Below are 24786 nucleotides of genomic sequence, written 5' to 3' on the forward strand. Positions count from 1 at the left end.
ACAACCAGAAAGGCATTCCAGGGAGAGAAACAACACAACCTATTATTGAAGTGAAGGAATGTGGCTTTCCCAATATATTTTTTGTCCACAAATGTTTTTTGTTCAGCATGTGTAAAAGCAGGAAGCTTTCGGCTTATAAGGTAAGGTTTGGGTTGCTCGATTGCAAGGCTCAACAGGCAAAAATGTTCAAGGTATTTCTATAAAATGCAAAGGTATTTGAGAAGTCTAAACAAAATTTCAACACAGTTGCAATCAGTTTATGCAAATTATGCATATCTTATTTTTAAGATTCTGTTGATCACACAATGTTTAAAAAGTAAAATGTTTAAAAAGTGGATCCACTTCCACGCACCTTTACACAAAAACATGCCTGATCAGAAGGGAATTACAGTAATAATACTGAGACCAAAGTCAAAAAGACAACAAAGAGATAGATTTAAAACTTGTTTATTACAAATGTGGTCAAATTTCAAACATGGCTGAATAGCATTGATTAATGACATCTTGTGTTTTGTAACATTAGCAGCTTTACCATTCACATGGATCACAGCAGAATAGATGGGGTTACATGCGATGAAAAAATTATCTGAAAGAAAGAGAGAACAAAACCTGTGTGGGGGGGTTAGGTGGGATTGGCTACCTGTCTGAAGAGAGAGTTCTTCAAGCATGTGCAGAGCTGGTTCATCAGATCTTTATTTTGCCCCTCAACCCAATGCATCTCCACCACCACGTCGCTATCCTCCACCTTCATGTTCACCAAGCACTTGAAGAGGAACTGCTGGACCGTCTCTGGGTTTGAAGGACTGCTAATGGGCGCCTCGTTCTGTTCAGTGGGTGATTCCATTGGGACGTCTGCACATTTTTTTGGATGCTGCTGCTCGTTTGTTTCCTTCCCGTTGCTGTGTTGAGGATCGGCACTGATTTCTGTGGACGGTTCCTCTGGGGTTAAAGTGTCCATTTCCGTGCTGCAGGTGGAGGCCGGTTGCGCTCTAGGGAGCTCACGGAGATGCCGATGCTGTTCTCGTCTCTTTTGCCGTGTATGGACCCAGGTGTTCTCCACCGCTGTCAGGAAGAGGCTAAGCTCCGCCTCTCCACATGGTACACGTTTATGAAGCACCTGCAGAAACACAGAACACCCCATGTTGCTGAATTCTTTTTGGATACCAATAAGTGAATAATGAACATTTTCCATTCGCTTTCAGCTCACCTTCAGGTCTGTCAGTATCTTCTCCAGCCAGACAGAGACGCTCTCTGTGGGGCTCGTGTCTGTGCAGCCGATACTGGGGGCTTGGGTCTGCAGCTCTGCCACAGTGGGCTTCAGTACAGTGAAGGTGAGGGGCTTACGAGCCTTCTCCAGCTTCCTCTTCTTACATGGCGGAGACTGGGAGATCCAGAAGGAAATTAGTTTAATGAGTGTTTACGCCTCTGTAATACTGCATGCTAGAAACATGTTAATTTCAATATTAAAAAACATCATGCAATAAAGATCTTAGTCTTAGTACTTCTCAAAGGAATAGATCACCTAACATTTCACTTAATAAGCTTGAAATATTAACACCTATCATTTGGCTTTAGAAGACATTAAATAACCCAAATGGAGTCATATGGATTACTTGGGTTTTATGATGGATGGATGGATGTGATATATGGAAATACAGTGACAGGTATTTTCAATAAAAATCGTACTTTACTAAAGGTGCCCAATAGATGGCAGCATTGCACAAAGAAATATCACCCACATTTAAAGGGATAGTTCACCCAAAATTAAATTTACTCACCCTTTTGTCATTTTTAAACCTGTATGACTTTCTTTCTTCCGCAGAACACAAAAGAAGATATTTTGGAAAATGTTATTAACTGGCGCCCATTCACTTGCATTGGTTTTGTGTCCATACAATAAAAGGGAATGGGGTCCAGTGCTGTTCAGTTACCAACTTTCTTCAAAATATCCAAGTCAAAGGTTTGAAATGACAATTTTTGGGTGAACTATTAACTTCAAGAGAGACTGGTCACTTGGCCACCTACAATCTATCTGGTGCAATAGATATATTTGACTATTTCACATTTTGAACATGGTCACAGAAACAATTCTGATGATGTAAACTGAAGATATGAATAATTTGAATTATGAAATACTGAACACAGCGACATGCCTTATTCTGTTTGAATGGACACATATGCACATTCATAAACATGTCCAAACAAATTTGAGTCTCCGACATACCACAACACAACCCAGTAATGCACAAGTCACACACATGCCACATTTTTATAAGATTGCAGCATTTTTATAAGAAAACACATTTCTGGTAGTCCAGCGAAACGGCTAGAAATGTCTTAGCTCTCAATCACACGTCTCTCTTTCTGTAACAGAGCATCTGTTGTTGGGCCAGATAAGTGGACAACATGAGTCATCCAAAACCAACGGAGTGAAAAACACAGAGCACATCCATTATCTATTACTGAAATGTAATACAGGAGTCATCCATCGGTGTTAGATTTACAACCAACCAGACACATATCTTGTCAAATATCTTGTCAACACAAGACAGTGCACACAGCTAATCTGGCATCACTCGCAGATGTTTTCTCTTAACACCCCATTCCTCCTGTCCTGCCTGAATTAACAAGATTAAAGTGAACTGCACACAGCATATGAGTGTCTATTAGCACCATGTTTAAATAGGACTTGCTATTTGCACCCAAACTGTCCAATTAAACTTGGTCTAGTCTAATTGTAAAGCACTACAATTTTTTAAATGAATCTACAGTTAATTTTCTCATAAATGGCTATAGAGGTAACGTTGTGAAAGATGTTACGATTTAACATTTGGCATACTCATAATCTATCCTTAAGGTTAATACATGTGATTAAGAGACAGTCAACTACACATAGTTGGAGTCTAAATATACATGGTGGCTAAATAACTTGAAATAGTTGATTGTTCTGCACATTTGTAATGCTTCCGCAGCCAGCACCAAACAATTCTTTCAAAGACGGTTTAACATCAAGGCGGTTCCCTATGCATTTTATTTTGCTTACACAAGAGGGCGCCATTATCAGACGTTGAGCCTCACATGTTCTGCTAAAATCTCAGACTAACAAAACACACCTCAGACTAACAAAACAATTAAATTCTGAACAAAAGCACCTTCACCCATGCGAATATTAAATACTGCGGTTTGTGGCAAAATGAGCAAATTGATGGGATAAATCAAAATATGATCAGAATATGCGCATGTATAGTTTATCATCAAGGACATACAGAGTATGTTTTATAGATTACCCTAAGGCATGTAAAAATAAGGCTCACAGCATCACTGCCCATTGTGTGAATTTGTGCTGAGCGCATAATGAGTGCAGACACGTGGCGGTCTATACTCTCAATTAATTTCTATCAGAGGTTAATCAGAAAAATGCACCGCTTTCAGCCCCTCGTCACGCTGAATTATAACCCCCTCCCCTGTCCATTATTTGTCTGAGACACATTCGGTTTAAACAGGTTGAGTAGATTTATAAAATGGCTTCTGGTCTTAACACGGCACTCTTTGTGAGCACCCTGTTGTAAATGCTAAAATCACGAGGGACACCATGTAGACACTGAGCTGAAAGGTCATTATTCAATTATTGAACACAAGGAGATAAGTGGAAGAACGATCAGCGGTTATTCGCAGATGCTGGGTTTATACTTCCTGTCACTGCTGGAGCCTCCAGACCTTTGACCCCTTAGTCTCCGCTCCCCACTGTAAATCCACTGCTTCAACAGCCTTTATATCCCAGACGTGCTTTCAGTACAGCAAGCTTCTTTTCAAAAGCCCTCCTTGTTTTTGAGAGCTCTGTCTAACCACCCCTCCCTCCACACGTTTCATGTCTAGATTGAAGATGTGACTGTCAAAGAGATTGATCTGGCTTCTACGCACTTTGCTAATGGGGCTCAGCTGGATACAGGGGGACAAGATGGACAAAGGAAGCAAAAGGAGCTGAGGTAGCAGAGACACGACAAAAGAGAGTGACTAAAAAAGCTAAAGATGCGGCGCAAGTGGCACCAAAGCAACCTAGACGTGTCTGCACAGCTCTTGCATGTGAGATATCTGTTGTATGCCGACTGAGGGAGGTGGGGTGACACACAGACAGATATGTAGGCCAATCTTTCTGCTCAAGTGCTCATGAGGAGAAAAGCATCTGGGACTTGGGGAAATCTCCTAAAAGACCCTAACAAATCATCCGACTGCCCCCTTTATCCATCCCACAACCCTTCCTTCCTTTATCCCTCTTTTGCGTTTGCCCTGTCCTTTTTACGTCAAAAGTGCATGACTGTGTTGCACTGTCACTCTGTCTGAGCAACTGTTGCTACGAAACGCCATCCGAAGGAGATGAGCTGTGCCTCTGGAAGCAGGTCAAGTGTGTCTGGTGGAATGAGCTGAATATGCATTATTTACAAGAGAAGCCCAGTGAATATTCAGGAGGTGTTGCTTTCCCTGTGCGGATCTATACACAAACACATCAAACAGACTGGCTGTGCTGTCTAGGGTACATGGGTTACATGAGGACTAACTTGCTGACTGTAAATTAAGGTGGACTACAAACTAAGTCAGGCACTCTTCTAAACTCGCTTCTAAACCAAAGCGAGCACTCTACCAAAACTCTAAACTATGGTAGACACTCTATATTGCTAAACTAGGGCAAGCGCTGTGCTGACTCTAAACTAAGGCAGGTCACATCTTACAGGCACAGGTACGTCATCATAGAAGCTCCAAGCCAGGGCCCAGCGCATGGTCCGACCTTGACAGAACTCTGTGTGTGTGACTTTGGGCACCTGCAAGAGACCAAAAGAAGGATATAACAATGATTTATCTCAGTAACACGCACCCAAAATAGGGAAAAACAAGTCACAAAAGCTGTCGAAACAAATGCATGTCATATTATAAAACAGTGATTTCGATATGTATGAATAAAATCTGCATAATTTGGACAATTGACGTATTTGCTCTTTTTTCAAATATTTGATTAAAAATGCATCCAAGATTTTGTATGCATGTTGCATTGGTGTGTTTGGAGTATAAACTGAAGCTCAGTTTTGAGAAGAATTTAAGGAGGCTTGGCAAAAAAAATTACAACATGTGCTACGTTTATAAAGACAGCCCAGGAGAATGACTACAAAATATAACTACAACAGAGGATGAAAAAATATTATTAACAGATAAAACTGTAGTCAGTGTATGCTTTAGTTCCAGTGGGCTTTTTGTTTTTCAATGCATTTTATTGTACATTCGAATATAAAACTGATAAGCTGTGGTTGGCCTTTTGTCGAATAAATACTTTAAAAGGGTCATATGACACGGCTAAAATGAATATTATCATTTGTTTTAGATGTAATGCAATGTGTATACACGATTTAAGGTTCGAAAATTTCCACATACCGTGCATGTTTGTATCTCCTCTTTGCCCCGCCTCTCTAAAGCGAGCGTAATTTTTACAAAGCCCATCGCTCTGAAAAGCGAGGTGTGCTATGATTGGCCAGTTAACCAGTGCGTAGTGAATGGAAATGTAACGCCTCTTACCGTATTTGGAACATCAGGTTCCAAAGCAATTGTACTGACAGGTACGCCCACCTTACTTGCGTATACATTTGGGCGGTCTTCGTCAAATCATACCACGAACTGACGTAGATTTGTGGGGGTGTGGTTACACGAGGCGTTTCGGGCAGGTCTGAGTGAGCATTCGCTTTTCGATAGAATGCATCTTTTGTTCCGACACTTACATTTTTGCAATTTTACGTGTCTAATACATGCATGGGCAACTTATAACACACCAAAGACACAGAAAAACACGTATTCGCGCCATATGACCCCTTTAAAACTTTTGATTTGATACCATCTAATACCTTAGATTTTAATGGTTTAATCTAACCTGAGGGTGCTTTTAAAGCAAATTTTAGTACAATTATGACCCCTGGGTATCGCTTGTGGCCAAAACTATATACTGACAATTGGAAGGTAAATTGGCACACTTTGACATTAAGATGCGTTTTAATTGACCTTATTTAACTCTACTTTACAATAATTCAAAACATTACGTTACAAGCTACAGAAAACTGGGAGATTAAGGGCCTTATTTACTAACAGCTTGCGGCACAGCAAACACCTCTTTTGGCGTAAAAAAAAACCCATTGACAGTATTTATTAAAGACACGGAGTGACAATTAGCACCGAAAAGGCGTGGACACAGCTGTTTTTGCACTGACCTTATTGCATATGCACTTGTAGGAGTCCTCTTCAAACGCAAATTTATGGGAGGGGAGTATTTAAACGAATGTGATTTACTAAGGTTTGCGCTCATCATTGTACTGGTATGTGCGCTTTATTTAACACCCCCCAAAAAAGCATGTCTTAAACCCTGCACTAATTTGCGCTGCTCTTCGTATATTGCATTGGTCATTAGGGGAATGAGATATTGCTTTTTTTACTGTGCGCCTTGTTAGTAAATCACCCTCAGAAATTTCCACTCCCATCTGCGCTATTGCGCTATTTTGCCCTGTTTAGTAAATATTATTTTAATAAAGGGTTTAAAACATTAATGGTAGATTACAGAGACACATGAAACTATGTGCTCAGTGTATAATTGACACTAGACTCTCCCAGTTTTATTGATGCAAACTTGCAATTCAAACAGCAGGGGATGTGTCTTAACACAGATACAGAGGTGAACTATGAAGTCCCAAGTGCACCCTTCCAATATACTGCACTTCGGATAAAAAAACTCAAGTTTGACCTCTGCAGCCTCAGGGCATTTAAACAACACATACAAGAAAAGAGAAAGCAAGGGGACAGATGTAAACGATAGCATCTCATTAGCATATTAATTACAACCCCAGTGGTGAGAAGAGGAAGCAGCCCTGCCTGCTGGACACGAGCCAGGAGCGCAAAGAATCTAATGAAGGGTGGCAGCACTCTGACACCTTCAGATGAGAACGATGACACATCGGAGCAGAGTGACGGACACCAGACTAATAACCTGTGAGCAATCCGAATGCCTTTCATTCACAGATAACAGGGGGTTTTGACTGTACAGACCCAGGATGAGGGACTGGTGGTGAAGGGGTGACGGGGAAACTAATGATGTCTAATGAGCTAATGAAATCTTCTCCATTAGCATTCCCCATCAGGGTGCAATTTTAGGCCACGCTAGTAAAACTCGTTAGGATCAATTAACCTTGAGTCATGGGGAAACGCCCATTCATTTATCTGCCAAGATCTGAGAAAACACACGCGTAACACTGGCTCAAGCAAAACTCACCCCTTGTTTCCGCAGCTCATCCTTCAAAGGTGCCAGGCTGCACTTCTTTCCCAGCATGCAACTGTACCACCTGTAAACGGATAAAAAGGCTTGTGAAACCACCAGATCTATGGGAGAACATCAAATAAACTGCAGGATTACAGACCCAAGAGCTGAACATGGCAGAGCTCTGTGGGAACAGCCGGTGCGGCTACTTGTTTTTCTGTTTTAAGATTTGAAGCGGGATGTTTAATTGAAAAGCCCACCTTGACGACGAGCTTTGAAGTTACACTTGAGACAAAAATCAATGAATATCTGCCATTACAAAAAAAGATGAGGCCTCATTAGTCAGTGAGAACCCAGAGGAGAGGAAACAGCGAGAGAAAAATCTATGTACAATTGATTGATGCTCAAGTCTCAATTTGACAGTTTTTCTGCATTTCTAAATTTGCAGATATTATCTGCTCAAATAATCTATTTATCTTTATTTATAAAAATGAAAATTCTGTCATCATTTACTCACCCTCTTGTCATTTCAAACCTGAAATACCTTCTTTTGAGTTCTGCAGAAAAAAGAAAGGTCTAAAATGACAAGAACGTGAGTAAATGATGACAGAATTTTCATTTTTAGTTGAACTATTTAAATCTGTTATGTGACATTTCCAGAGAAAACAGGATGTTTAATAATTTTATCCATCAGGTATTGTTTGATGTTTTGACCGTTTTGTTCACGGTCAAGATAACCCTGAGAGATCTCAACGTGTCAACAAACACGTCAAACTGCATATTGAGCCTCAGGACACTGACAATCATTTCCTTTCACAATATAAAATAAACAGCCCTAATATTCACACATTCTTCAATGCTGAGTGGAGGGAGGTTATACACCCCAACTAATAATGGGGTGCTCCAGTATCCATCCTACCTAAATGGGGCCATTTACACATTCTTTTTATTTACCAGGCCAGCAGCAGGAAGAAGCAACAATTAGGATTTCAATAGCGCAGACTGTTTGGCATGAGGAGAAATCAGAGTATTTAGGATGAGACTGAGAGAGGAGGGGCCGGACACAGACTGGCACTAATTGTAGAGCTGGAGAGGAAGGGAGATCTCAGAGGGCCAATCAGAATGCACGGCTGACTCTATGGGCACCTGCCGACTCAGTGTTCGCTCGTACGCACACACTGAAACCGGTCTGCTTGTGTAGTCTGAACCCACAAGAGATGGAGGAGTTGGTAACACAGCGAGATGGAACAGTGCCCAGCTTCCCCTGTGGAAACCAGTCAATCCTCAACACAAGCAGAGGACACAAAACCCCCTCAATGATTTCACAATACATCTTTAATGAAAACGAAAATTACAACCTTCCAAACAGCCCACTAGCTTTTCTATCCACATGCACATACTCAATCCAACGTGTGATTCCTCTTGAGGTTTATCACATGACATGTTCAATCAGGCCTAACGTTAGCTGCTTTGTTGCCCCTCCCCGCACGGTTCACTCCAGTGCTCTACTGACAGCCCTGGCACGAGGGGCACGCCGTCTGCCCCAGACACACACACAGCTGCTCCCGTTGGGCGGCCCGGATACTGCCTGGGGTAATTATTTACTTTGCCTGTCAATTAATTACACAAACTCTGGATGACGGATCCATCCCAGCATCCATCTGCCCTGTCTCCGTGGCTCTCGGCACAAAATACCATCTTTACAGAGAGCAAACATGGACACATAAAGATCTGTATGTTTCTCATTAGGCTGATCACAGATTCTCATGCATTGACAAGTGGCAGACCGATTTATTGGTTGATATGCAGTTTTGTGATTGTGAAACAAAAGAAGGTGTTTTGAGAAATGTCCGTTTTTTTAGTTCATACAATGGAGGTCAATGTTGTTTGGTTAACAACGTTCTTCAAAATATCATCTTTTGTGTTCTGCAGAAGAAAGTCATGCGGGTTCAGAATATTCATCTTTGCGTGACTACAATAGACAAACAAATGGACCAACTAAAGAGTGACAGACTCTTTCCCTGCTTTCAAATTTACACTTCAGTGAATTTAATTTCATTCAAAAATGACAAAATTAACACGTCATTTAGGGTTTTTTATGTATTTGTATTAGTGTGTGTATGACCTTAGTCTTTTCTTCAGCTGCAGACTGTCGTGGATGATATTTTTCACAAACTCCAACTCTCCACCCTCAGCCATGATCTCAGTCACCCCCCCTGTATTGACGGAGCTGGGCGGAGGTCTGCGGGAGTTTCTTGAATTCACCCCCTGATGGAGGAACCAAAGAAGATTGGGCGAAACAGATAACAGCTATTGTCATGTCCACAAAGAGACAGATATTGCTGGAAAACAGCCCCGGGGCTCTACAGCTCCTGCTTGGACTGAACACAGCGAGCGTCTGTTCAAAGACTAGAGCTCAATGTACCTTTGCTTCTAACTGGTTGGCGAAGAAAGGAGGGTTGCACATGCAGAAATCATAGACAATACACTCTTCCTTAAGTGCATCCATTAGCAGAGTCTTCTGGGGCACCTTCACCACTGCAACACACACGCACGCACGCACGCAGCGACATTGGTGTGTCAGCTATAGCATATATATTAAATTACTGTCAAGCTATCTATCTGTATAACATAAAAAAAACACACACACACACACACACACACACACACACACACGCGCACGCGCACACGCACACACACACACACACACACCTTTTATGAGCTCTGCCAGGTGGTTTTGCTCAACGTTCTTCTTTGCATAATTAAAGCAGATGTCATCTACCTCTGTGGCGAGGAAGAACCAGCCGTTCATAGTGGCTCCCAGGAGGGGGTAAATACAGGAGGCACCGGTACCTGCACACAGCAAAAACCTGTCACATCACATCGTGAGACGACAGTGTTTAAATACAAATAAAATGTGTTGTGCCTCCATTTCTAAAACAAGCTGTAAACGGCTAGTTCCCCCAAAAATAAAAATTCAGTTATTTATTCAGTCTCATGTTGTTCAAAATCTATATATGACTCTGTGGAACACAAAAGAAGATATTTTGAAAATTGTCTCAGTGGTTTTGTGGTCATATAATGGAAGTCAATGGGAGCTAAGGTTGTTTGGTTACCAATGTCCTTCAAAATGTCCTTTGTGTTTTGCAGAAAAAAAGCATACAGGTTTGGAATGACATGAGGATGAATAAACGATGACTCAATTTTCTATCCCTTTAACATACACATAGTGTCATGCAGTGAGATGCAACACTTTAAGACAACAGCAGGGTTTAAAGAATCATGAATATTGTGTTTTGGAAGTATTGATCTTTAGCCAAATAATTTAGCCAAATGTTTTATTGGTCATTGAATGATATGTTTTAATAATTTAGCCTGCCCTGGACATAAATTATCATTTGACCTGCCATGCAGAAAATGTATTTTAACAAAATACGCTAAATTAAAAATAAAATAAAAAAAAGTTAATACTAAATTTATACTAATTTAAACAATGAATTGCAATTATCGCATCCAGAATAAAAGTTTACATAATATATGTCTGTGTACTGTGCATATTTATTTTGTATTTATAAACGCATACATGTAAATATTTAGAAAATATTTGACTTGTATATTTATATACAATTTAAATGTTTTGATTTTGATAAAAATCAGTGCACAGACATATGTTACGTTAACACAAACAATTATTCAGAATGCGATTCATTATTTAATAGCCCCAATTTATACATTTATACAAACAAACATTGGGACTCTGTAAGCAAATATTACTATGATAACCTGAAGTGCAGCCGACTGCCTGACACATTGACGTACGGCTTTTATAATATGGTTAGACTTCAGCAAGACATCTACGGTCATCCATTATCCAGTCAGCCAGCTTTAAAAACCGTCGGAAATTTCGCAGAACTAAACAAAGATGATCCTCACACAGACCGCATTCAAGCGGAGATTTAAAGCTATTTATCATGGGCATGACACTAATGCAGCTAATCTCATCCCAGAGCTGGCAAAGGTCTTCAATCTACAATCTGATCCAATCAGCAGCGCCACAACTATATCGCTCACGCACTCTACGGTAAACACAAACGATTGCTGAAGTACTTAAGAGTTTCCTTCGAGACAGAAAGGACAAAGATCCATCTGTATTCAAGGAAGGGTTCCCTAGCTTAGAATGGATTCTCATGACATTGGTGGAGCGGGACAGCGTGCTCAAATCCAGAGGTATTGATGGTGTATGACTGCCAACACACTGTCTCAACAATCCACCGGCGTGTGTATGTGTAAAGCACAGAGCGGCACTGCCAAACCGTGCGCCACCAGCCCCAGGGACGGGATGCAGCTTTAACAGGATAATACCAGCAAGTGTCAGCTGGCATACCAATGTCGATGCCTCTCCGTGGGTTCCCCTGGCCCCCAATCAGGTCCTCCACCCAGTGGATGTAGTTAAGGCGGAGTGGGACAGTGGGGATGAGTCGTTCTAGGGGGATCTCGATGGTCAGGCCGAAGTCCTCTTTGAGTAGGGTGCAGGTGAGGGCTCGGACAGCCTCCGGGTCCTTGAAGTTCAGCCTGCGGTAGGGACAAGGTTTCGATGAGCGTTGATAAGGGGATAATAGTGAAATAATAAAAGGGAAGCCTCAGCTAATAGACATTTTATAAAAACACCACATACCCTCTCTCTAGTGCAATAAATGTCCAGCTGCCACGTTTGCAAAGATTTATTAAACGGAAGGAATGGCCTTATTAGCAACGGCCCAAATACCCCCCTCCAAAGAAATCGTCAATGCTCCTAAAGCATCCTGCAGCAGTAAAGTCACGTTTCTGGGGCGTAATTAGGGTGTCTTTGTACATTCACACTTCTATAGATGTAATTAAACGCTCCATGCTGTCTGGCACCTCCGATAGGGAAGCAACTATGGTGCCGTGGAATGAAGCCATGGTGTGTGAAATGCTATTTTGCAGAGCGCTTAAAAACACCTGCACCCCACCCTAAGCATAAGAGCCCTCCATCACAAAAGGGCTTTTTGACATTAGCGAGAGAGCATGTGCTCTCCAAATAATGGGTGTAATGGGCTGAAATGGTCATGTTTGCATAAACGTGCAAAAGACGGAAATACTTCAAACAAGCTAATGCTTCCATTTTCTGTTATATTCCATTTAAGATGTAAGAGATGCATTTTGATATCAATGCTCAGTGAGGTCTGGTCTTACCCATAACCCCAGTGAATCACAGATGATTGGACTGCACGTGTTTGTATAGTGGTGGCCAAAAGTGATGTCGAGGTGAGGAATATTTGTTTTTACTACCCCCTCAGGTTAAATTAAGCCATCAATATATGAGGTATAAGGTACAAGATGGACAAAACACTAAAACTTTTAAGGTATTTATTGGATTTAATTAAAGGAGCTGTATGTAATAATTTCACTGTATTAAATCAAAACAATACCTTAATATGTTCGTAGACATTTAGGAAACATGCTAAGTTCATATAATGGTTTGTCCAAAAAACCAATGCTATAGCCAGTTATTTCACTCTGAAATGTGCGTTCGGTGCCAGAATGTGACCCCGCCCACTAACGATTTACCCACATATTTCGACAGCTCGGTTGCCAGTTGGCGACAATCACAGCATATTGCAGCAAACAAACAATTGTGGGTCAGAGATAGCAGATTCCACCCTTTCCGGTACTATTACGCTGCAAATTTATAAAGAATTACTATATTACTTTACAACTTACGAGTAATATACAATTTTACTACAGTTATTTAAACGACACAGCAATATGGCCCGTAAATGCGGCCTCCAGAGGATGCAACCTCTGAAACAAGCTGCTGATTGAGTTATATTTGCAAACAACAAAACCACTGCAAACGTATAAATGATCAGATAAACATACAGTGTAAGAGTTGATGCTTTTCATTACACTCCTGTAAGTGTCTGGCAACTCCTGCGAGCATCGCCAATATTTTGAATTTGGACTGTGACACCAAGCTCAACCGCTAGGTGTCAATGTTACATACAGCTCCTTTAAAATTATTTGGCAAAAAGCAAACCACAAGGTGGTTATGGGTTTATTCTAATATAGACCGTTTCATGCCTTCCTGGCCCGAAGTTACCTTCCGGTCTGTGTTTGGTTATCGGTCTAGCTAGTGGCTATAATATAACAATTTATTTTATATTTAATTTATATTAATATTAGTTCATATTAATATCTTATTCTATATTCTATATTAACTGTATGAAACTATTCAACAGTTATTGATTCTTTGCTGAGGTCTACCGAAAGTTAAGTTTGGGCCAAGTTATTTTAGTTTACTACAATTAAAACTTTGAAAACGTTTCTTTTCATTGAAATTAAATAAAATATTGACCTAAAAATTATTGGAAAAACTTGAACTAAATAAAAATGGAAATGTTGCCTCAAAAATAAACTGAAATAAGTTTAAAGCATTACAATTATAATAAACAAAAACTAAAATAAAAATTAATTAGCAACATAAAAAATAAAGAAATATATTATAAAATGACAAAAGAATACCAAACTTGTTATTTTTCTCAAACTTTCATTACAATTAACATAAAAACAAAAAATCAAGCTAATTTTAAATATTAATAAAACTTATTAAAATAATGATGCTTGAAGAAAACAATTGTCTGGTGTTAGGTGGACGCTAACAACACAGTGTAAATGAAATGAAATGACGTTGAAATGACACAAGTATGAAGCTCAAGACACGTGGGACAACCTAAAACTACTGACAGACCAATATGTAAGGAATAATTGACGACGGGCCGTTCAATTATCGAAAGTTAATGCACACCCCGAGGTGGTAATGCGGCCACGACGCGAAGCGGAGTGGCCGTTACACCTCGGGTGTGCATTAACTTTCGATAATTGAACGGACCGGAGTCAATTATTCCGCTTATACCACGGTCACAACACCACAAGACGTTGTTCCGATACCACAAGACGTTGTTACGATGTTTTATCTCAAGACATTTGTATGGTATTTGTCCCGGAATGCACTTGCTGGTAGGACTAATTTCTTACGCATCTCATCTGAAGACGTTGCTTGAGCTGCATATGCAGTTTTCCGAGAGCGAGAGGAAGACAGACAGCGCACGTGCACACGCGTTTGCTTCACTGAGAGTGAAAAGACAAGTATCTATATTTGATTTGTTTTCGTCGTATTTAACACCCCTGTCGTATAAGAAAAGTATTAAGAGAAAAAAGTGACTCGGAGGTTTCTGCGCCAGCTGCGGTTCTCTCAGTGGCATAGAAAGCTTCCTGCTGTGTGTTTTAAGTCCCGTTTACCCATTCCACAGACGAATTTAACATGTTGTTGTTGTTATTTTTGTGCTTCGTGTTTTATCTTTAACCCGCTGATTGTGTCATGTAGTTTGCCGTTACCTTTGATATATGCTTTAGTTTTTCATCTGAACAGTCCTGTACAGTGCTCTCGCCATTGTTGTTCAAATGTTCATGCTGTCCATAAATATTAATAGTTATTTCTTCTCAGACAATGGAATTTGCCTGTCACTTTGTCTGTTGTTAAATACATATTCACTGGTGGACAGTAGGCTAAACTTGGCGAAGTGATATGGAGACTGTAATGCGGTCAGCAGACCTGGAACACCTTCATAGGTGTGCGTTTAACTGAAAAATAATGCACACCCGTCGAACGTTCGTCAGCCAATCAGAATGAAGCATTCAACAGCCCCGTGGTATAATATATATATCATGCTGTATGTTACAATTTCTGTCAGAAGTGCCAGAAATGTGTTGAATAGACAGGAATAGATGTCATTGTTCACAAAAATCTCTCCTGACCAGTGTTAATTTCGTTAACGAAAACTATGACGAAAAGTATTCGTTAACGACATGTTTTCACTGACGAAAACGAGACGATAACTAAATAAAAATGAATGCATTATAACGAAAACTGTAATAAAAATACTGACATTTTCGTCAACTAATAAAAACGAGACGAAAATATTCTTGTCCCACCTGGCGGACATCAGTTTGCGCGCACGTGCTGCTTATCTCATATAAACGGCAGAGAGAAGTCTCTGGGAGAAGCGGAAGCACGCACATGTATTCTGTGTCTCACGCGGTTTACAAAGCGTCTTATTTTCCTTCACGATCGCCAGTAAAACGCCGCAAACTTGAAGCGCGACTGCAGGCGAGTTACCCGAAACACATTACGAAGGCAAGCTCAAAGGTTTTTATATGCCAATGTTAACTTAACACGAGCTGCTGCATAACGTGAAATGCAACATAAAGTCAGCCAAAAGAAACCAGCGCTGTCCTCTACTGATTATAGAAGTGATGAAGTGAGTCAAACTGTACATTCCAACCAAATATGTAACATGTTTGCATGACTAAAGAAATGTAATGCAATTTATATAATATGTCTTTTTGAAAGCTATTCTCATTCATTGCTGTCTCAAGCAAAGACAGTGCAGCTCTTTCTTCAAAGAGGCATGCCATGAGCCAATAGCCTTTGAGTGTGAGCCCTGTCAGAGCGTTTCATTGGTTGAATGAACTGAATGAATACGCCCTACTTAACGAGTCAATTGAGTCAAATGGGATTGAAGAACTGGAACATGTCGTTCATGGTCTAATATCTGGTTCCAACAATGCAATCTAGTTACTGAACTTTTCTGAAAAATAAAGGTAATGACCTGGTTTAATTTCATTCTAAGGTGAAGTAAATTATGTCAAAACAGTTGAATCTTTGTATGGAACATTTAATTACACCAAGTAAATGATTTAAACCATTTAGATTTTAGTAGACTAAATATAATGTATATTTATTCGACTAAAATGTTTTTCATATTTCGTCGACTAAAACTAGACTAAAACTAAAATGATGGGGTTGACTAAAATGTGACTAAGACTAAATTGCATTTTCGTCAAAAGACTATGACTAAAACTAAATCAAAATTTGCTGTCAAAATTAACACTGCTCCTGACGTAGTGCAATTTTTTTAAAATCATTTTTAAACTTCACAATCTGTTATGAGAAACAAGAGAATGGGTGACATTTACCATCACTGACAAAACATACATTGTTTCACAGTTTTGGATGTTAACAGTCCATGGTCTCCATTCACTTTTACTGCGTAGAAAAACAGCAGCATAAACAAGCGTATTTTATATGTATTTGATAGGTCCATCTGCTCTCTTGATACCAACCATCTACAATCCCACATCAGTGCTCTACATCCTTCTTTATTTCACATAAACCGAATAATGCTGACTACGCAAACATGAACCTGACACAAAAGAGGAAACATTTTTGTGGTATCCATTCATGTGAAAAATCCAATATACTTCTTTAGATTACCTTTATAATTTATTAACACATTATCCCTAATTAATCCAATGTTTCATTCCTGTCTATTAATTTTGAAAAAGTGACCTTGGGCATTAAATATGAATATGGATGTCATAGATGGTTCCCCTGGAAACCACCTGAAATTACCTGCAGTAATAAAAGCAATTACAAAGCGCAAATGTAGTATACAAAGAGTTCCCTTAAGACTGAGATGTGGACTTTACAAAGAGAAGAAAACATCCCATAATGGAGCCCCAGCAGTTCATGCAGCCTTTACAGAGTGTGTAAATGATGCCGGACGACCTTGCATCCGTCAGGTCATTATCAGTGTGCACGGGATGAAGCGGCAAGCTGTTATCCCGCACTATTTTTAGCCTTACATTTGAATCACTCAACTCATAGGACGGAGCCTGAGTGCTGCAGCCCAGAGTTGCGTGCCATTTCCACGGCAACGGCTCTCGGGCACGTGAACGATTCGCCCACCCTGGGGAGGATTGCGTTAGTGTGTGAGTAGACGGGATTGCTGACGTGAGAGGTGGCTGGATGGGTGTTTATGACGCGTGCTTGTCTATGGGGTCAGAACTGACTCAAGAACATCTAAGCCCTGTCCACAAACAGACTATTGGGTTGGTGGTGGCATCCCAGTAGTGGATTACACAACCACCAACTAGCTGGTATAGAGCTTTGGACATCTCTACCAAGCAGCGATGTGATGGTTAAATATGAAATATTCAGAAAATACAGAAAGAGAGAGTAAATCACACAATAACAAATTCCAGTCAGGCTGAAGAGCATAGCAGAGCAACACCAACTAATCAAAGTAACACACGGGCACAGCATGTGTCTACCCATCATCACGGCAAGGTCACCTCTACAGCTCAGTTTAGCCACGTTTTAATCCCCTGAACTCAAACCGCTTCCAAACCAAGCCATTATCAAGCAAAGCGTGGAGGCTCAACACACTCCACGGCTGTTTATTGTGTTCTGTGAAAACCGTGAACGCTGCACTGCAGTTTTAATACGATAACAGAGAATAAGATAACCGAGCCAAGGGCCATTACGAGGATTGACGCTCCACCAACTGTCTGATTTTGTTTTGTTAACCTGACAAATCTCCAATAGCACAGGTTCTTTTTTTTTACTTAACAACACTGCGGTAAACATGAGTGCACGGAATATCCTGAGGACTTACGCCTCAGAGATTTGAGATTTTAGGGGGTTTTATTGCTTCTGCAAGTGGAAACTAAATGCAAATTGGAGTCACATCATCTAATAAAAAGACAGTTCACCCCAAAATAACATTCTTCTATCGTTTTCATACTGTTATTCCAAATTTGTATGACTTTGAGGTTTAGCATGTAGCGCTCTATTTCATTCAGACAAACTGATGGCTAATGCTGCAAATGTATTATTTTGTGGAGGAAGGACGATCTTAAAACTAGGATTAGTCCTGTAGCGTGCATCGTGAGATTCCCCCGCATCTCATTTGTAAGTGAGCTGAGACTGAACCCCGCAATTACGCCCATCATTTAGACAGAGAGCTCTCACCCGGGACAGCCCTCCACCGCATCAATAATGCACCTCCCTACCAGCCAGACTGCAGAGATTAATGTAACTCGTACTGCAGCAAGAAACATCTGAAAGATCCTATTCGTTCTCCTTCTCCCACAAAATCAACATTGAAAGTCACATTGTAGTATACATTTTTAATGCCCCTCAGTTCCTTCCCAGGTCATCCACAAGCCACTGATGTATGTCATTTCTCCAGTTCATGCTTTCTAATCCAATCTCTCTCTGGATGACATCTGCGCCCCAAATCTTTCCTCTTCTTTAATATCTTATTTCTGTGGCAGCAGAGGAAGGAGGAAGGAGAGGATTCCATACCCGTATCTGCTCTTTCCAGATTAACCCTATCCTCCATACTGTGGCATTTGGAATGATGAGAAAAGCTAATGATAATTCATATAGCAAAGACTTAATCTTAAAATGTGGGATCTGCCGAAATATGAAATTGTGAAGTTTGGTTAAAAAGCAGCTCAGGTGGGGTTTAAAGGAGTAGTTCCCTATAAAATTAAAATTTCATGATAACTCACTCACCCACATGTCATACAAGCTTGTCCGTGTGTTTATGTCTTCTGTCGAAAACCAATTGAGGCTTATGAGGAAAGCTTTACAGGGTTCTTATCCATATAATGGACTTCAACGGGCAAATTTATAAAAGAGACATACAGCTGTACGATTATTTCCGGAAAAAGACGCGCTGCTGGAGGCAGGCAGTGGGACGGAACTAAAGCACGAGCACACAACACATCATTGCATTAATCCCTTCGTGTCTTTTACATTATGCACGTACACGCCGATTGCCAACAAAACACAGACATATGACTTAGTTTGGCTTACCGCGTGCGGTTCATGTCTGGCACGCAACCAATCTTCAAAGCGCTGAAAGTGCCTTGTAAAATTGTCCACGCGACTCCGTTGGTTCAGTATAAATGAATATAATGCGACGAGGATACTATTTGTGCGCAAACAAACAAAACTAACGACTATATTCAAAAACTTCCTGATTTGAGTTTAAGTTTTCAGCGCGCGTTCCCGAGAGCCACAAGACAGTGCATCCGGTGTCAGCATCGGTCGACGCATGCGCGTTCTGATGTACAGCCTGTGGCTCGTGTGTTTGGTTGCGTTGCAATCTGAGGAGTCAGAAAGCTTCCAAAACTACCTTAATTTGCATTTTTGGAAAAAATGGAGGTCATACAGATGTTAAACTACTTGAGGGTGAGTAATTAATTGCAGAATTTTCTTTTTGGGCCGGAGTTACCCTTTAATGAATTTGGCCTTAACATAAGACTGGCACATTTTTCCATACCTAAAAGCCTGAATTTGCCTTCTAGAAGTTCAAATAGGGTCGTCGCCTTCAAGTTACAGCCTGTAAATAAATTCTCACGGATGCTTTTTTTGTTTGTTTTAAAATGAGCTGTGATTCCTTACCTTAGTTGAAATAATTAATTGAATCTTATTTATTGATGCAAATCCAATGCAAAGCTAAACAAGACAGACACTGGCCGTGAACGACAAAGAAAACAATATTTATATGCGTGCTGATCAGCAGGAAATATCTTCCTCCGATGACGGCCACATAATAAATAGGGAAACAAGCAATATGGCTCCGTCTTTGTTGCGGGGTATTTTTTAGGATCTTAACAGTCGGCATGGAGGTATCAAGCCCGTTTACTTTATTTATTATCAACATTATAAACGATAAAGCCAGATATTCTTGTCAGATCTGGGTTTTGTTACCGGGAGTTAGAGAAGAGCAGCGCGTTTTCTCTGCTGTCGGCTTGTTAACCGTCGGCTTGTTGAACAGACTTTCACCAGAGGAAAATAGACCTATATGCTTGTTTTTCTTATCAAGAACATGTAACATGTAACACGATAACCATATATCACAGACTGTTAATATACGTTTTGTTTTGTTTGTTTTCTTTTGTCTGTTTTCTTTTTTAATTATACCGTAACACGCTGTTTTTATGTATTCTTCTATTTTTTCTTTTCTTCAACATTAAAAAACGATATACAGGATATAATATTAATGCGTTATGAATATTTATTGATAATTATAAGCTTGATGTGAAATTTTGACTAAATAAAAACGTAACAAATTATGTCATTATTAACTTAATTCAAATAAACAAATATTCAAATATTCTTTTTTATGAGCTCAAATATTTGAATATGAAACTATTGAAAAATGTCCATCCCTACTTGTAGCACTGGGACCGCGCCATCTATCAGTTTCAAACGATCTCCAAATCCAGCGTTACATCCACCGTTTATATAACATCCATCACTGAAATGAAGTGTACAACAAACACACCTCAACTTCTCTCAATATTGCAAGAGTAACGAGCTGCAGGCCTACAGCGCAGCCAATATTGACACAGGGCAGCCAATCTTGATTAGCGGGTCTTCCTATCACTCGTTGGTTGGCGTGGGCGTGCGTTTCCGGGAGAATTGCCCAATAAAGGAATATGAAACAAAGATCCAGACTTTTAAAAAACTTTCCGAATCAAGTTGGAGTGCTGGGGGAGTGTATCAAGCACAGAAATACCACCTCATATGTCCAACTCGTTTTTTAACAAGTTGACCATGTTAAGCATGAGAAGACAGCACGTTCAACAGTGTAAAGAATTCAGAATGTTGTTCTCTTGCTAGGCTGTAGCATGTTACCCGATCTTTAAGGTCCAAATTTCAGTTTCAGTGCAGCTTCAAAAGGCTCTACACGACACCAGACGATGAATAAGGGTGTTGTCGATATATACGATATAGATATATACTTTTTAAACATAAATACATGGCTTGCACTGCCTCCGCAATACATGTCCACGACTTCCATATTACGCAATCACGTTGGAAAGGTTACGCATGACGTAGATTTCAAAAGATTTAAACATCCCTGATATGCACACGAACTAACAACTTTAAACATGAATCTTCCACAAAGACATATAATGTGTCATTCAACATCCAAGAACTTTTGACAGTCTTCTTTCTCCACACTTGTAAACACTGGGTCGGAACTTCCGCTTACGTCATGACCTTTCCAACGTGATTACGTAGTACGTGAAGTCGTGGACGCGCGTGCACATGGAAGCACTCCGAGGCAGTGCAAGCCTTATTTATGTTTAAAATAGTATATCATTTTTTAGTTTCTTGGAAAATGACTTATCGTTTCGCTAGACAACACCCTTGTTCCTTTAACCCTTTTATGCATGAATTTGACAACCAAGATTTTCTGTGTTTTTGGCCTTAGAGAATGTAAAACAAGATTGAATTTTTTTTACACATTTTTTCAGATTTTCTGATGTCTGCTGAAAATTTGCATATGCGTTTTGTTTCATGAGATACTGTATGCTGTCCACTGTAGTGACCTCTATGTTATGCAAATATGTCAGTACACCACAAAAAAGAGAGCGAGAAAGCAGGCAATGATGAATAAACCGGAGATACTATCCCCATCTTGATTAATAATTAACTGTGCTACCAGACATTGCACAAAAATAGACTAAAAATGCTAGATAAAGAAAGCATATGTGGTCTGAGACAGTGGCTGATGGTAACTGTGGTGTAACTCACACCTGCTGCAGATGGCAGCAGGATTTACACACTTCTTTAAAAAAATGCAAATGTGTGTGACACACTAACACCTGCCGCAGAATTCATCTCCATTTACACAATGACATTTCCTCATCACACAGGCTGTTGTTGCAGAATTTTTCAGACCACATAAAAGACACAAGAACATACACACGAGATCTAACTCCAGTCGAAACTATTCCAGATATCTGTGCAGGACTCACTCAACCAGAATTTAACATACAACATATGTATAAACGGAACACAAATGAACAGAAAAGAAAAGGAATGTGTATTTGTATTTATGTAAACTAATTCATGCATGCGGCTAAAAAAAGCCTCTTTACACAGAGGGACAGCTCAACCAAAAATAAAAGTTCTGGCATCATCTTATCCTCATGATGGTTCAAACCTACAGCAAAATCGCCAGTGTTAAAAAGGGTCAAATTAACTCTCACAGTGTTTATATAATCCACACGTTGAGAGTGTGGATTATATATACACTGTGAGTGTTAATTTGACCTTTTTAACAATGGCGATTCTACTGTGAATAGCCAAAAATACATTGTATGGGTCACAATTATAGATTTTTCTTTTATGCCAAAAAATCATTAGAATATTAAAGGGGTCATATGGCGCGAATACGTGTTTTCTGTGTCTTTGGTGTGTTATAAGATGCCCATGCATGTATTAGACACGTAAAATTGCAAAAATGTAAGTGTCGGAACAAAAGATGCATTCTTTCGAAAAGCGAATGCTCACCCAGGCCTGACTGAAACGCCTCATGTAACCACACCCCCACAAATCTACGTCAGTTCGTGGTATGATTTGACTAAGACCGCCCAAATGTATACGCAAGTAAGGTGGGCGTACCTGTCAGTACAATTGCTTTGGAACCTGATGTTCCAAATATGGTAAGAGGCGTTACATTTCCGTCACACGCTTGCAGTATTCGACCAATCACTACGCACTGGTTAACTGGCCAATCATAGCACACCTTGCTTTTCAGAGCGATGAGCTTTGTAAAAAATCTGCACGTTTCAGAGAGGCAGGAAAAAGAGGAGATACAAACATGCACGGTATGTGGAAAATACAGCGTTTTTGAACCTTAAATCGTGTATACACATTCATTACATCTAAAACAAACGATTACATTCGTTTTAGCCGTGTCATATGACCCCTTTAAGTAAAGATCATGTTCCATGAAGATATTCTGTAAATTTCCTACCATACATATTTCAAAACTTTATTTTTGAGGTTTGGTGAATAAACAACAACAGGGGTTTCATCTATGGGTGAACTTTCCCTTAAAGGAACACTCCGCTTTTTTTGGAAATATTCTCATTCGCAGTGATATCACGCTCCTTGTGCAAGCAGTTGGTCACGTTAGATATGTTGACGGAAGTTAGCCTATTTCCACATGCGCTGCGTGATATCACCGCGCCTGCTGTGGCCAAGTTACGTAGGGCTGTGCAAAAATATCGATACATGTAACTATCGCATTATATTTTTTTCCGATAATGTATCGATAGTGATACCTCTACTATCGATATTTTTTTTAAATCATGTCATATACATACGGCCAAAAGTAAGTGGAAGCGAGCATGGGGAAAAATATAAGAACGCTTGGCGCTCTCAGAGCTGATGTGTGGGTGTGCTTTGGTTTTCAAAATAAGTAATGGAGTAATCAGTTATATAAAATAATGCTGTTTGTAGGCTTCGCAAGTCATGACACAAGTCACTTAGCTGCTGCAGTGCATTAGACAAAAGTTTATTAAGAAAAGTAACAATGACATTTATTGTGCTTTCACGGATGTGACACCAGCACATTTACAGCATGGATGAACCAGGGGTTGTTGTTTACATGTTCATGTAATGCACCACAACAGCCAAGTGACTTGCATGAGCCACCTTATTCCCCTGTGCTACCCACTTGAGGGGCGCAATCCACAGTTTGAGAACCCAAACCTCTGATCTAAAGGTCCATGCATCGCACATCATGGCCACTCTGCAGAGGTAAGGGATGTTTTTACACTTATCCTTACAGAAATCCCCTGGTGGTGCACAGCACGTTGTATTTCTAGCTCTATTTTTTACATTTTCTATTTAAAGTATTGCAATATATCGCAAATGTGTATCGTATCGAAATACATAGAAATATATTGTATCGTGACCCATCTATCGTGATATGTATCGAATGGGGAGGCATTTGCCAATACACAGCCCTAATGTTACGGCAGAATTCTTCCTTGATTATTACGTGGGAATGGGAGTATAGTCCCTAATCATATCGGCCTAGAAAATCTCAACTTTTCATTTTCCCCTGGTCTTAGCACACGATATAAGTACAGAAGAGTCAAGTTTTAAAAAGGAAAAATATCGAAACTCTTTGGTCATTTTTGAACGCGATGCTACTGGTCTAACTGGATTCAATGATCTATGCTAAGCTATGCTAAAAGTGCTATCGCCAGACCCGGAGATCGGCTGAATAGATTCCAAAACGGTAAAACTCAACTTATTAACTGGAGAATGAGTCTATTTCCAAAAAAAGTGGTGTGTTCCTTTAAGACCAGTGTGGGTATTTAACATGTCCTTATAACAGTATAATCTGACCCAGATCTGTGTGTTCAACTAAATCGACCTGGACTTCAAACGTGGCCAGTGCTGGTTTGATCTAAATTCAGTCATGCATAAGTCATGGGGAAAAAAGAGGATTTTAAGCTGATCAGGTGTTTATTTATGCACAACCCTTCTGGAGCGCAGAAGGAGAAGTGCTGACTTTAGTATAGTTCTCTTTCTTTCGAATACACTAACCTAGTGATTAACATGCACAAGCTGAAAAACAAAGGATGGATTTACAGAATGGAGTAAGAAAAGATGCTAACAGACAGAACAGTGTGTGGTGGACAAGCTGGCTAGCCCTCCTAATTAGACGGCAGAGGCGGATAGCTTCAGGGGCGTTTGCATTTGAAGCTATCGTCAGGAATCAGGGCGAGGAATCGTGGGGCTCTTTTCAAGCTGC

At 40.1% G+C, this 24786-nt stretch overlaps 1 protein-coding gene across 1 annotated transcript in view; it reads right to left on the bottom strand.

Moving 5' to 3' along the window:
- Positions 1–178: 178 nt before the first annotated feature.
- mettl16 (methyltransferase 16, N6-methyladenosine) overlaps positions 179–24786 on the bottom strand; it is a 30297-nt gene continuing 5689 nt past the window's right edge. The window contains exons 3-10 of the mRNA XM_057350947.1: positions 11667–11854; positions 9995–10135; positions 9708–9820; positions 9408–9550; positions 7298–7367; positions 4728–4817; positions 1208–1381; positions 179–1117 (exon numbers count right to left, since the gene is read on the bottom strand). Coding sequence (XP_057206930.1) covers positions 623–1117; positions 1208–1381; positions 4728–4817; positions 7298–7367; positions 9408–9550; positions 9708–9820; positions 9995–10135; positions 11667–11854 — 1414 coding nt within the window. The 3' untranslated portion in view covers positions 179–622. The remainder of the gene's footprint in view (positions 1118–1207; positions 1382–4727; positions 4818–7297; positions 7368–9407; positions 9551–9707; positions 9821–9994; positions 10136–11666; positions 11855–24786) is intronic.

Source organism: Triplophysa rosa, linkage group LG14 (assembly GCF_024868665.1).
Source record: "Triplophysa rosa linkage group LG14, Trosa_1v2, whole genome shotgun sequence".
Classification (NCBI taxonomy): Eukaryota; Metazoa; Chordata; class Actinopteri; order Cypriniformes; family Nemacheilidae; genus Triplophysa; species Triplophysa rosa.